The 13,741-nt window shown below is 51.1% G+C and overlaps 1 protein-coding gene across 3 annotated transcripts in view; it reads right to left on the minus strand.

Annotated features, from left to right (window-relative positions):
• Positions 1 to 4,040: 4,040 nt before the first annotated feature.
• Positions 4,041 to 13,741, minus strand: part of NF1 (neurofibromin 1) — a 79,861-nt gene continuing 70,160 nt past the window's right edge. For all 3 annotated transcript variants that reach the window (XM_027660129.1, XM_027660128.1, XM_027660130.1), the window contains 4 exons: positions 13,563 to 13,609; positions 12,657 to 12,873; positions 8,415 to 8,553; positions 4,041 to 8,215 (listed from right to left, as the gene is read on the minus strand). In XM_027660129.1, coding sequence (XP_027515930.1) covers positions 8,047 to 8,215; positions 8,415 to 8,553; positions 12,657 to 12,873; positions 13,563 to 13,609 — 572 coding nt within the window. In that variant the 3' untranslated portion in view covers positions 4,041 to 8,046. The remainder of the gene's footprint in view (positions 8,216 to 8,414; positions 8,554 to 12,656; positions 12,874 to 13,562; positions 13,610 to 13,741) is intronic.

Here is a 13,741-nt window from a genome sequence, read left to right on the forward strand (position 1 = left end):
CGTTCCCGGGGCTGGGATCGTTCCTGGCGTTGGGATCGTTCCCGGGGTTGGGATCGTTCCTGGCGTTGGGATCGTTCCCGGGGCTGGGATCGTTCCTGGCGTTGGGATCGTTCCCGGGGTTGGGATCGTTCCTGGCGTTGGGATCGTTCCCGGGGCTGGGATCGTTCCCGGGGCTGGGATCGTTCCCGGGGTTGGGATCGTTCCCGGGGTTGGGATCGTTCCTGTGGCCGCGACTCGGGGCAGGTCCCTCCGTCCCGCGGTGCTCGCGGGGAGCCGGCGCTGAGGGCCCTGGTCCATCCCGGTCCGTCCGTGTCCCCCAGCCCGGGCCTCTCCCGCCACTGCCCTGAGGAGGGTTTGTGTCCCACAGCCCCGCTCCCTGCCCGGTGCCCCGGCCGGGCCCTGGGGATCGCAGCTGCCTCCCCAAAGCGCTGGAATGGCTGGGGGCAAACCTGCCAGTTGTTTATTTACACGTGTCTGCAGCAGGCGGTTGGGAGAAATCACAGTTGTGTTTCAGTGGGATTGTCCTTCCTAAATCACTGATTTGTCCAAGTGTTTTTCTCTGAAAAGTTTCTGATTCGCCTCAGTCCTTTTGTTTAGAGCAGTCGTGAATTAATAATAAATACCCTCTTAAAGACTACAAATTGCGCCACACACGAGGCGGAAAAATCCATCGGTGCTGAGACTTTGCCCTTTTAATGCCATTAATTAGTTTGTCCGTTAAGAATTCCCAACTGACAGACGTCCTTGGCTGTTGCCGTTGGGCACTTCCAGCGTTTACGATGCCTGGTGGTGAGATATTCAGATCTGTTCAAAGTCACAACCACAGCCTGGGTCTGTCACACACAAATGGTGAAGGTCCTGGGACAGATCCATGTCCTGCGCTGTGGCAGTGCCTGGCTGAGCTCTTACAGCAGTGAGCTTCACTGCAGTGAGCAGAGAAACTTCTGTGGAGTAAAGATCAAATCACACTGCTTGTAAATAAACCAAACCCTGCTAACAGAATAACTGCTTCCCTGTGTGACAGGTCACCTTCTCCTTAGAGAACCAGTTCATGTCTCTGGAGTTTTCATGAGTGGGGAACAGCTTTCCAGCCTGCCCATTCCATTTTCATGAGGATTGAACAAGCAACTGTTCCCAGCAAGAAGAAGTGGCACCACACAAAGTAAAAGGAGAAAGGAAGAGGTGAGGCCTGTCAGCATCTCGAGGGCAGCGTGTTCTTTGGTGGGGATGCCAGGTGCAGGTACAGCTGTGCCCATTCACATCCCAAACGGAACGGGACAATCCAGGCCAGGCGAGGGATCCTTGCAGAGCATGCAGGGAGCTGGAGCAGCTCTGAGGTGCAGCCTGGGCCGTGTCTGTACCTGCTCTCGTGCTGCTTTGGCAGGAGCACGAGGGGGGGGTGCAGTGCCAAGTGCTGTGGAGCCGCCTCATCCCGCTGGAGCGGAGCCCTGCTGGCCCTGCTGGCCCTGCTGGCCCTGCTGGCCCGGCGGGCAGGGAGCCCTGGCCTGCCCTGCACAGCCTCTCCTCCGCTGCACAGGGGGGCTGGCAGCTGCTCAGGGAGGAGCAGTAATTTTCCCCTCTTTCAGGAGCTGTGTGAGACCAGGAGTTAGAAACAAGGACAGGCCTAACTGGAGGGAGAGCAGAGGAGCACCAGACCTGTGCAGCCTTTGCAAGGACAGCGCACACAGTGCTGGGATGGTCCCTTCTCCCCGTTCTGGGAGCATCTCTTCAGGTGAGTGATCCAACAGCTGGCAGGATCCAACAGCACGGAGCAGCCTTTGCTCTGGGATCCCTGCTGCACTAAGCAAATGCAGGAATTCCTTCCCTTGGTTGGTTGTGCTGCCTCAGCCACCCCAGTGGGTCCCTGTGTTTGTGTTGTGGGACATTTTTCCATGTTTTGCCTCGCTCTGCCCCAGCCTGTTCTCTGGCCATGCCTGGTCCTGTGCACCCCTGCCCGTGGTCAGTCCTGGTTGTCCATGGCCCCTTGGGTGGGTCTTGCTCACCCCAGCAGAACTCTCCACTGCACCCTGTGCACAGAGAGCTGGAAACCTCCACCTTCACCCGCCTCATGCTGCACTAACTGCACCCCAGGCCTCTCTGAAATGAGAGCAGCTGTCTCATGGGGAGCTCCAGGGATAGGGCAGTTAGACCAGGGAAAGGGAATCACCAGGAAAGGGGAAAAACCCATGGCTGACAGTGCAGGAGCTGGGGAGCACAAACAGCAAGTGGAGGAACTTCATGGAAAACAAGTCAAGGGAATGGAGCCAAGAGCAGGTGAGACAGAGGCACCCAGTGCCCCCCTGCCTGACATCTTACACCTTGAACAGGGAGCCTCGGGAAGCAGAGTTGGGAACTAGAGCTTGGAAAACTCGCTCCCAGTCAGGTCTGTCCCTGACCTACCTCTCCTGGACCTGGCCATTGTGTTCACCTGTGCCCTCACAGCCCGAGGAGGGGGCTGGAGCAGCAGTTCTGCAGTGTATGTGCCGTGTCCTCTGCACACCCGGCTCTCCCGGGCAGACCTCGCTCTCCCAGTCCCTGGCTGGGGATGGAAGCAGCAGAACAGATATTTCTAGTTTCTCTGAAGGACAGTATGCTATGAGGAAAAAAAGTAAAATATAATTTAATAGTTCAGTGGGATTTTCTTGAGCATATAGTCACTCCTGGCTATTTATAGTGCTGTCATTTGAATATCCCAAAAGATGCCGTCGTCAGAGCCTTTTTCATGATTCTTTTGAAGAACAAACCCATACTTGTCTGAACAAGTCACATCATGGGAGATGTTATTCTACACTCTCCACCCACACAACCCTGGGAGTGATTTTCATTTGAGAGCTTGTTAAACATAGGAGCAGTCAACTGGAGCCCCTGTTCCAAGGCACAAAGGATTCACACCTGGCAATCCTAACTCCAGGAGTGGGAAAGGCCGTGGCTGCTCTGCAAGGGACTGTTGGTAGCACTGCCCAGCTGCAGGAGGTTGGCTTTGGCTGCTCTGTGACAGCAGGTGACTCACCACCTCAGAGCTGTTTAGGGTCAGGTGTGCTGTCACCTGTCCCACACAGAGGGGCCCAAGGGGAGGACAGACAATCAAAAGCCTTTGACAATGGCAGAAGTGACCAGGGCAGCAGAGTCTGATCCTATGGTGGGGCCTAAGGGACCAGATTTCACCCATCTCACCCATGACAGTGCTGGGGCACCTTCAGCCATCCTGGGGTCAGCCAGGAACAGGAACATGCAGCAAGGACAGGAAAGGGCTTTAATTTTAATGTCTGTGCTTGTTTCTTTGCAGCTTTGCAGCGTGCTTAAGGAAGTCTCCTATGAAGGGAATTACAAGTTTAGTATAAATTTGGGCCTATCTAAAATATGAAAACTCGTTATTCCAAGTCAGAGATATTTGGAAACATTTATGCCAGAGAGACAGCTTAACATTTAGCAATGAGCCACTCATATTGTGGGTCAGACTTACTTGTGATGAACAACTTCCTTTCTTTTCCTCTTTGTAGAGTTTCTAGCTCAAGAACAAAATTTATATCGCCACATCAATCAATGCATTTTTACATTATTATTTTCCATTGTCAAATATTTTATCAGCAGCTGGGCAGGGATTCTGAAGCTATTTCCTCAGACAGAACTGCCTGCTCCAAGGGGGCAATTTTCCCCTAAGTATAGTTTTTCCAACTGCATAAAGACATCACTAAAATGAAACTCTTTCTCCTTTCATTCCGTCCCTGTGGCTACAGTGTATTTGTGATCTCAAGCAGCAGGGAGGCTCAGCTGGCCAGAAGAGGGACCTGAGGAATGTTTTTGACAGCAGTGGTTGAGCAGGTGCTGCTCAGGAGTCAGCTCCCACCAGAGGTCCAGCTCAGGACTAATGAAAATTTCTTCTAAAGGAAAGAAGATGTGCTCCTGAAATGGAACAGTTCCCAAACTGCTGCTGTTCCACTCGTGCAGCCCCAGCTGGCACCAGGAGCACGGCAGGAATCACCTGGCCAGGTGTCTGCAGGTCTGTCTGTCCACTCACTGTGCAGGAACAATAAGATGTCTCAGAAAAAGTCAATGCAGTCACACTTTAATGTGTCTTTACATCCTTTTACGATTCACAAAGCCAGAACATAAGTACTTATACATTTTTAATGGGAAAGTAATGTATCCCCCTAAAAGAAAAATAGGTGTGATTAATCATTTGTCATAGAAGTTGCCTGACAGCTGAAACCTCAAGCTTCTAAGCTAGAAAAGCTCAAATAGACAAATTATACTGAATTGTTCTTTAAAGACCAAGCAGCTGTTTTATTACAATATTAAATTTACATTTTAAAAAGAAATATTCTGATTTATTATTCAGTTATGATAATCTTATTGAAGTGACATGAAACTCATGACAATGGGCTTTATTCTGTCCTCAGTCACCACAGGCAGTTGGGTTTGCCATTACTCAGATCTGTGCAAGTTCCCACGCCCAGAGCAGCACCAGTCTGGGAAGACAAACCCCAGACACTGGATTTCAACTTGGTTCTAATTTTCCCCAGAAAAAGTGGGGTTTTGGGTCTGGGACTGGGCTGGATCCCTTGGTTCAGCCCCAAAGAACCCACCCAAACTCACTGTCCCAACAGAGCAAGGATGTCAACGTCCACCACCTTCACCCCACAGCCCCCGGGAATGACCTTCAAACAACTGGGAGCAGGTTCAATTTACATTTTACTTCAAAAAAAAGGGAAAGTACATACATGAGGGGAGAGTGGGGTGAACAATAATTATCTGAAACCAGGGTTCCACCACCGTGACCCACAGCTCCCCCGGGCCGGGGGCTCTCGCCAGGTCACACACTCAGCGCTGGGGCAGCAAGGACAGGACTGGGGAGGAGGAGACCCCTGAGCTGGGGGTGCAGTGAGAGCACACACGGGGTGAGTGTGTCAGACACAGCTTCTGGTTTAAATGACAGAACCAGCAGGGAGGAGGAGGAGTTAACAGTTACTAACACTAGAATAATCAAATTTATATGTTATACATATACAGCAACTAACTGCTTTACAAAAAAAGCAAAATAATACAATATATTGTCACATGTATTTACAGTGTAGTAAATATACTTTTCTGTCAAATTTTACACAAAAATTATTTACAGGTGAATATACTGCATAAAAAAAAAAGGTGGGACCAACACTCCGAGTGACTGTCTGTGGTTTGTTGCATAACAGTAGGACGTGCTTCATGACACTGATAAAAATTAACCTTAGAATGAAACAGAAAAAGCCCTAAAACCTACAACCCGGGTCGGAGCCAGCCCTGGCACAGGCCGGGGGCTCGGCCCACGAGACTTGGTGAAATGTTCCCTGTCTGGGGAACCTCATGCACGGTAAAGCAGAAACATCGGCATCATTACAGGTAGGTTATGCACTATTCAAATACTACTGAGTTATCTTTAAGTCAGGGAAAATATCAACACAAACAGAATGTTAATTGTCTTTACAGTACTGAGCTGTGGTCAGTGTGGGGCGGGGAACGGGCTCTGAGCCAGGGGTGTCACACACGGTCCCCACGAGGGTGTTACATGGTCCACGTGTTCCTGTTGGGATTTTTCTGAATCTCAAGTTTTCATGTCAAAGCACAGGGACTCCAGGGCTGCAGCTCCAGCCCTGCAGCAGGGACTGGAGCTGCAGCCACTGCCGGTGCCCGCGGGCTGCCCGGAGCACAGCTGGCACTGGGGACCCTGGGACGGGGCTCAGACCCACAGTGGCACCAGCAACAACTGCCCGAGCAGCCTGGGGGCACGGGCTGGAGCAGTCCGGGCTGGAACGGGGCAGGAGGGAGAGTGTTCAAACAGGGAAAGAACAAAGGAAGGAGGATGTGAGAAAGAAAAAGAGGCAAAGTCCCAGCAGTGGCTGCTGGGGGGAGCGGGAGAGCAATGGAGAGACAGTAAGGCACTCGACAACTAATTACTGATTGGAGTTTAATCATTACACAAAGGCTGTGCTTCCCTGTGAGCCAAGCACGAGCTTCCCAGCAACCAGTACAAGACAAGGTTGCTGCATATCGGGGCACACAGGATGCAAATTAAACCTTGGCCATCAGCTGTCCTCACACCCCAATTCCACCCCCACTACTGACACCCCTGCTCGGCCAGAGTCCAGGCCCTCTCACTGAACCCCTCACACAGGGGAACCTCCAACCAACTCCCTCCTTCCAGGAAAGAGGAAATTAAATTTTGTTCACTGACTTTATGAAGAGACCAGAGTTTTAGCTGGGACTGAGAGCCTGGAGTAGTTCCCCAGGGAAGGTGATTTTCATCACCGTCCCCTCTGCTCTCACATCCTCTGTGCTGCAGAGAATGCAGCAGTTCTGAAGGAGGGACACTTTTGATGTGGGTAATGCAGAACAGTGAAGGGTTTCCTCTCTGCCCAAGCAAAACCGGTTGGGCAGTTCCTCTGGAATTCCTATTCCTCTTTACAGGAAACCTGCTCGTAGGAGAAACAACTGAAAACAGCAAATCACCTTTATAAGAGATTCTTGTTTTCCTCCTACCTACAAATCCTCAGGCTTCTACAATTCCTTGTCTTCAGCAAAACGGGAAGGGCTGGAACCTGCTCGATTGGGTACAACCCCGTGCAAACCACAGCGACACCAGGGGTGGCTCCTCACAATCTGAGGTGTGAGATGACAACAGTTCCTAACCTGGGGACCCCAAGGCTCAGCCTCAGGCCCCGCTCACAGCCCGCTCCGTGTCCCCAGTGACCACGTTCCTGCCGCAGCACCTGCACCACCCCCAGTGAAGGGGTTAATTGCACCACTTCATTTTTCTAATGTGTTTATTCCAAGACTGCTAATCCTAAGTTTTCCTCTTGTTTTGGCAAACTATTTGCATATGAAGTTTGTGTTCATAGCTTTTCCAGGACTGTAAACAAATTAAAGAAATTGTTATTTTATGAATCAATACAATAAAGGTATTTTTATTTACATAAATGTTACATTGTTACTGTGTGGATACATGGGAATCGTGTGCTATAGCAATAAAATCGGAAACCTTAATTGTACCATTCTCTAATAATTTAGCTGTGGAGTTTGATTTACTGAAAGCCATTAATGATTGCACTGGAGGATTGGCTTTTACCTAGTGGATAGTTTTTTTTTCCTTTAAAGCCACCAAAGATTGTTGATTCCTACCACAGCACAGGGATCTGCAACTGGGAAGCAGAATTGTTCCCGAGCAGGAGCTGTGTGAGCCCCCAGGGACACGGCCCCTGCCCCAGCTCCTGCCTCCTCCCTCCCCAGCACAGCAGCAGGTCCCCAGTGCTGTCACCAGAGCCTGGCAGTGACCAGTGACAGCACCTTCAGTTCTTGGAACCCCTGCAGGACCCCGAACCCGCCCCGGGGGTCCCGTGGGCAGAGGGGCAGCCCCGGCCCTGCCACGGAACCGACCCAGTGTCAGTTAATTGAAATTCATGTACCTTGAGCAGACGTGGCTGTTCCTGTCCCTGCCTGGGCAGCACAGGGGCAGCTTTGCCACACACCATCCCCCAGAGCCAGGAGTGAATCCACCCCGCTGCCCCTCCGTTCCCCACTGGCTGCTGTGCCAGGAGCTCTGTCGGGAAGGGCAGAACTAAAGCGCTAAAATGTGTCAAATGGAAAGAAGAGGTGAGAAACTTCCCGCAGTGCTACAACAGCCCCAGGGTCAGTGCCCGGGGATTTCCCCCTGTACCACCTTCCCCAGGGCAGTAAAGTACAGAAAAAAAGAAAAAAAAAAAAAGCTTGGGGAAAAAAGCCAGTTTGTCCAGTCTGGTCCATGTACAGTCCAAGTGCGTGAAGCTTAATCTGGGGAATGAGGGACTCCTGCAGCCTCCTCTTCCTCTCCCACTTATTGCTAATTACCTGAAATTTAACCTAATCCACCACTTCTGTTAAGCTCATTGTACTGTGGCTATCGTGAGTTTCTTTTCAGTATGGTAAAAAAAAGTCCACAGCTAAAATCTTACACGTTTGGATTAAAACCAGGATTAGAGAAACTTCCCTGGCTCAGGAAGCCACTACCTTGAGGTGTGCAAACAGGGTTAAGGATCAACACTTCCCTTTAGAGCAGGAACACCCGAGGCCAGAGCAGGTGCATGGCGGGGCTGTTTTGGGAAATGGCTTTGGATTTGGACAAGACGCGGCTCTGCAGCGTCCCAGGACTCCAGAGCTCCCCCGGCTCCGCCGTCCCTCGGGATCCACGCGCGGTTCTGGAACACTTAAACCAAACAGAAGGGAGGGATGAAGGCGTTAACTCAGGCAATGGGTCAGGAGTTGATCATCTGGCGACGCGGCCGACGGGATGGGAACTGTACAAATCAAGTGCAGCATCACACCCGGCGCGGGGCCCTCGGCGAGGGGCCGCGCGCGTCAGTCAGGTCCAGAGATAGAAAATAAAATTAAAAAGCAACTATCACACGATCTTTTTGATGCTGTGACGCTTGAAGCTGCCGGCGCTTCGCTGCTTCTGCACTTGGCTGGCGGAGCCGTGGCGCATCCTCCCGCTGTTGGCGTGGCCGGCGGTGGGCGAGAGCTCCACGTTCTCCTTGTCAATCCCTGCGGAAACACGAGGCCCACGCTCAGTCCCGGGGGGAGCCCCCAGGGCCGGGGGGACCCACCTGCCCTGGAGACAACGGCCGGGATGAGGTGGGTCCCCCCCGGGGTCCGGCCCCACCAGGGTGTGCTGAGAAAGAATCAAACCATGTCTGGGGCAGGGCAGGGCTGAGAGCCACTCCCTCCCCCCTGCAGCCCTTGGGGCCAGCAGGGAGGAAAGGGAGAGGAAAAGCCAGAGATCTTGTGTGTCTGATGGAAACAAAACATCTGGTTAAGTGAGGGAAGGAGGAAGAGGCAAGGAAATGAAGGCACAAGAGTGCTGTGAGAACACTGAGCCAGTGAGTTTGGCTCCAGTCTTGCTTTTGCATTCTCCAGGAGGAAGGGCTGCACTGCCAAACCTACAGGCTTCTTCCAGCCAAAAACCAATGGCTGCTGTGGAACAGGGGCACAGCAGGGAGAGGAAGGTTCATTTCTGAACCCACAGGATTCTGCTGCAGTGGCAGAGGCTGATTCCTGCTATCAGGGAAGATTCGTGTGTATGCAGGTACCCACCCTTCCCCTCTACACTGCATCTTGGCTCACAAACAAGCTCAGTGAAAGCACGTAAGGTACAAACCAGAGTTGGGAGGACTCTGTCTCACTGCCAGGAGAGTGAAGGGCTCAGCTGGCTCGTGCTGCACTCAGCAGGAACAGAACCCATGCAGAGGTTTCCCTGAACAGCTGAGTGTCAATGCAGACACCAACTGTAATGATTCAAACTGTCCATAAAAACAATTCACAGACTCACAGAATTGTTAAGGTTGGAAAAGACCCTTAAGGTCATCGAATCCAACCATCAAATTAACTTTTAACAAGTAAAGAAACAGTTTTCTACGGTGGGTATTCACAGGAAACAGGCACAGAGCAGGTGAGACTGGGACTCCTCACAAGAACTGCTGTTGCCCAAGTTCAGCCCCAGCGGTGGCAGGAAGAGGCTTGTGGGGGACAGGCCGAGGTTTGTGCCCTTTCTGAGGGCACAACTTACATACTCACACCCGAGAGCTTCAGATGGTCTCTGCAGGACAAGGTAACTATTATGTTTTGCTCAAAGTCTCACATCAAACAAACTTCAGAAATGAACTGTTTTAGTGTAAACGTGGCACTGACACGACAACAACACCCCAGACCTGCCGTGGGAGCCGCCCCTGAGCTTCGGGCACCAGCACTCGAAGCCCCAAAAGCCAAGAGCTGTGTTAGTGCAGATGTGCTCCCAACCAGCTGTTCCTTTCTCTGCTGCCCCTGCTGGGGGTTAATCAGCCCCGCAGCAGCAGCGGCTGCGGAGCTGTCACAGTGTGACTGTTTGAGGAGTGTTTGACACCCTCACACCCACGGCAGGTGCAGCACAGGAATGAGGAGCAGGACGGGTGGTTTTAGGCAAGAGGCTACAAGTACAATCAGCAGCAAAAATTAGGATGTCTGACAGTGAATACAAAAGTTAGAACAAAATCCTGTTACTGTGACATCTCCACAATTCCGTACAGGAAAGTGATTGTCAGTGGCATTAATGGGAACAAAGAACACCCTCCACACTTGGCACAGCCACAGCGTGAGGGCTCCAGCAGAGGCTGCTGCAGGCTGAGGCTGCTGCAGGCTGAGGCTGCTGCAGGCTGAGGCTGCTGCAGGCTGCACCTTCCTCTCCCTGTGTGGGCAGCAGCACAAACCCCCCAACTCTGCTGAGGACAGGAACAACCCCCGGGGTGAGCAAAAACCCTCCTCTGCAGCTTTCTCTTACTTCTCCATACAAAGCAGAAATGCAGTGGTGTGGAGCTCCCCATCTCCTGCCCCTCTGCCTGCTGCTGTCAGCCCAAAGAACCCATGTCTGCTGGTGAGCCACCGAGGCTGGAGCTGACTCCTGGTAACTCTAAAGAGCTCACACCAAACAGTGCTTCAGTTGAGCTTCACACGTGCAGCACAGTGATTTCCACACCAAGCATCCACCTCTCTGTTGCCAGATTTGTTCTCGAGGCCGTGCCTGGCTCTCTCTCTGCTCTACCATCAGATATTTTGGCATCCCCCAGGAAAGGCCCCAGTGTAGCGCTCGCTGAAGCCATTCCCGTGTCAGTAACTGCTCCTCATGCCACAGCCCCACCCTAACACAGCTCAAGCAGCATTTCGTGCAAATATGATGAAAGAAGAGAGTACCTGGATGAGGCAGCTGCATGAAAACTGCAGACTTAGAGCAAGGCAGAGAAGCTTCACAGACACAGAATGAAAGAAATAAAGGTAAGTGAATAATGTCCATGAGACAGGGAAGGGGAGGGAAAGGAGCAGAGATGGTGACAGACAAAACATTTATAAACAATGATCTCGCCTGGTTGTTTTCAGATGCAAGAACTGAATTTTTCATGTATTTGCAACTTAATATATTTGTAACCATAACCAAAAGCTCACTTGGCTGAAAGTGTTTCTTTGCCTCAGTGTGGTGAGGGAGCTCGGTGCTGCTTTCACACTGGTGTTTTACATCTCATTTCCAAGCAAACAGTGCCCTGTGTGTGTCATCAGTGTGTCATTTCAGACTCACCACTAACCTGAACGAGTTCCCTAGTTCCCAACTCTATTTGTGGAGACTCTTAACCAGCCTTTGACAAAAGCCATGTGTTTGCACAGCACTTGGAAGGAACGTTTGACAGGCTGGATTAATTCCTTCCTCTCAGCTTGCAAAGGAATAGGGAACAGAAAGTGGGGCAGAAGGAAGGAGGACATTTACACAGCAAAATGCTTCTTTTCCTCACAGAGAGCCCAATCCTGCACCATCTCCTGACCCTTGGAAACGAGCTGCTGGAGCTGCCACCAATGTCCTCAGCAGAAAGATGCTGCCCAGAATGTCCTTATTCCACACTGACAGCAAGGTCTTTTCCCAAAGAAATCCCCACTACCAAATCATTCAAACAGAGCCCTGTCTTACCCCTGCTGCACCTCTGCACCCTGAACACAAACCATCCCAGTGTCCAGAGCCAGGGGAGCCTCTGGAAGGGCAGATTCCTGCACAGAGCCAAGCCCAGCCCAGCCCAGCAGGGCTCAGTGCAGGGAGCAGAAACCAGGGAGCAAGAGAGTGAAAAAACCCCAAACACCTCAATCCAAGGGCTTTCTGGGCTTCCACTGGGCTTAGAAATGAAGTAGAAATAAAAAGTTGGTTGAAGTGTGTATTTAGAACTGCAACAGCTAAATCATCCCTTAAGAAATATCTCACAGTGTAATTTTTATGACAAAGAAAAGATTTCCTCAGTGTAGGAACCACCCCTCCAAAATCACTTCAAGAAGAGTCTTCATGCAGATGTCTTTGACACAAATTCCATCTTCTTCCTATATTTAATTTCTTCTGCCTTATGCTGCTATACTGAGTGATTTTTACTCTTCATTTATTTTCACCCTGCAAACCTTTGCTGTTAAATTTCACCTCTGCATTTCCTTACAATTCCCTTCTCCCCTTGCCAGGAGTTGAGTGTTTTTATCCATTTACTGCCTTGGATGACTGTTCTTTTCCTGCACACCTTCACTTTAACCATCAACATATTTCTGGCAATCCACCAGCCTGAGCTGACCCTTTCTCATGTATCCACATGAACTCTTGTCTTCCTTGGAGGCAGAGTCCAACCCCTTTGCTGCTGTGTGGGCACTGGCCTTGGATCACACAGTCAGCTGGAGCTTTGTCAGCCCAGCACACTCTGCATGGCACACTTAGGGATTATTTTTCCCAACATGTGCTACCTTGCAGTGCCCAGATCAGCATTTTCTCCTTGCAAATTACATGATTACGTGTTTATATTTATTCCTTTTCAAGCCCTTACTGCTGCACATGTTCCACATGAAGATGGAGCTGCTGTCTGTTCTGATGCCCTTAATGCTCTTCCCTTCATGTGCAGTGACCTGGGAGACAGCTTTTATGCTGGATAGAATCCAGCATCTGAGCTGGAGTAACAGCTCAGAACAGTTTAATATTCATTTCACTCTGGAAGGCGCCGATGTTTGGTGCACAAACACATCCAAAGAGCCAACAGAGTGTTTGGCTCCCAAACCTGGAATTCCCCCACTTCCCTCACCCAAATGGTCCCAGAGCAGCCACTGACCTGGGGAGTGCTGGGAAGTGGCCAGTGAGGTCATGGAGTTGGAGAGGTTGAGGTTGGCAGTGATGCTGAGCTGGCTCTGCACGGCCGGGGGGTACGGAGACGTGGGGGTCAGCAGGGACTCCTCACTGGCTTCCTCATCAATTCCAGGCAAGTACGTGTCAATCAAGGCATCCAGGAACTTCACTATGAGCTCAGCATAGTCTGGGATTTGGTTTTGCTGTGGGAGATGGGTGGGGAAAAAGAAAAGATTGTTCTTTTCTTTGTACTTTCCTGTCAGTCTGAGCTCTGCTCCAGAGCTCACGCTGCAATCCCACTGCTTTGCCTGGAAATTTTAAACAGCATCTGATGCATCTGTAAAAACTCATTTGTGGTCTTTTCCAGATCAATCTAAATGTGCACATTAAAGACCACTTGTAGGTGTAACTTCTGTGTGGGAGCCCAGGGGCAGGAAGGGGGGCTGTTCCCCCAGGGACTGAGCTGCAGAGCCACCTGGTACTGCCCTGGCAGCTCTGCCCCTGGGCACTGCCCTGCTCAGCCCCTTCCCCCTGGCATGGCTGGGCACACAGGCACTGCTCCACTGGCTCTGCTCTGACACAGAGTTTAACCTTATGGAATCATCTTTCTTATCAAATTAACCCTTTACACTGTAAGATACATGTAATAAAGTGACCCTGGGAGCAGGAAAAGGTGCCCTTACACACCCGACTGCTTTTCCCCAATTCCGGTAGTTTATCTGAGTCTATCAAAGCCCCTGCTGCAGGCTCAGAACTGGTTTTAGCCCAAGAAGTGAGCCTGACAGCTTTCTGTTTGCTTAGAGCAATCCTGTGCCTTGTTCATGTGCATCTTTCCTGCAGCACCAACGTGCCCCAGGAAGGCCAAACACTCCTGAGCACACAGAGCTCTTACCTTGGAGAAGGGGCCAGCAAACCTCCACAGCCCATTGAATCCAAAACCTGCAACAACAAATGGAACATGACCCTCAAAGCCCAGCTCTCACTGGCACAGAATGACCAGGGGGTGCTCCCTCATCTTCAAAGGTGAATTGGCCACGTGATTCCACATCTCAGTTCCAAAATTCTGTCAGC

This window comes from Corapipo altera, unplaced genomic scaffold (genome assembly GCF_003945725.1).
Source record: "Corapipo altera isolate COAL_440 unplaced genomic scaffold, ASM394572v1 271, whole genome shotgun sequence".
Taxonomy (NCBI): domain Eukaryota; kingdom Metazoa; phylum Chordata; class Aves; order Passeriformes; family Pipridae; genus Corapipo; species Corapipo altera.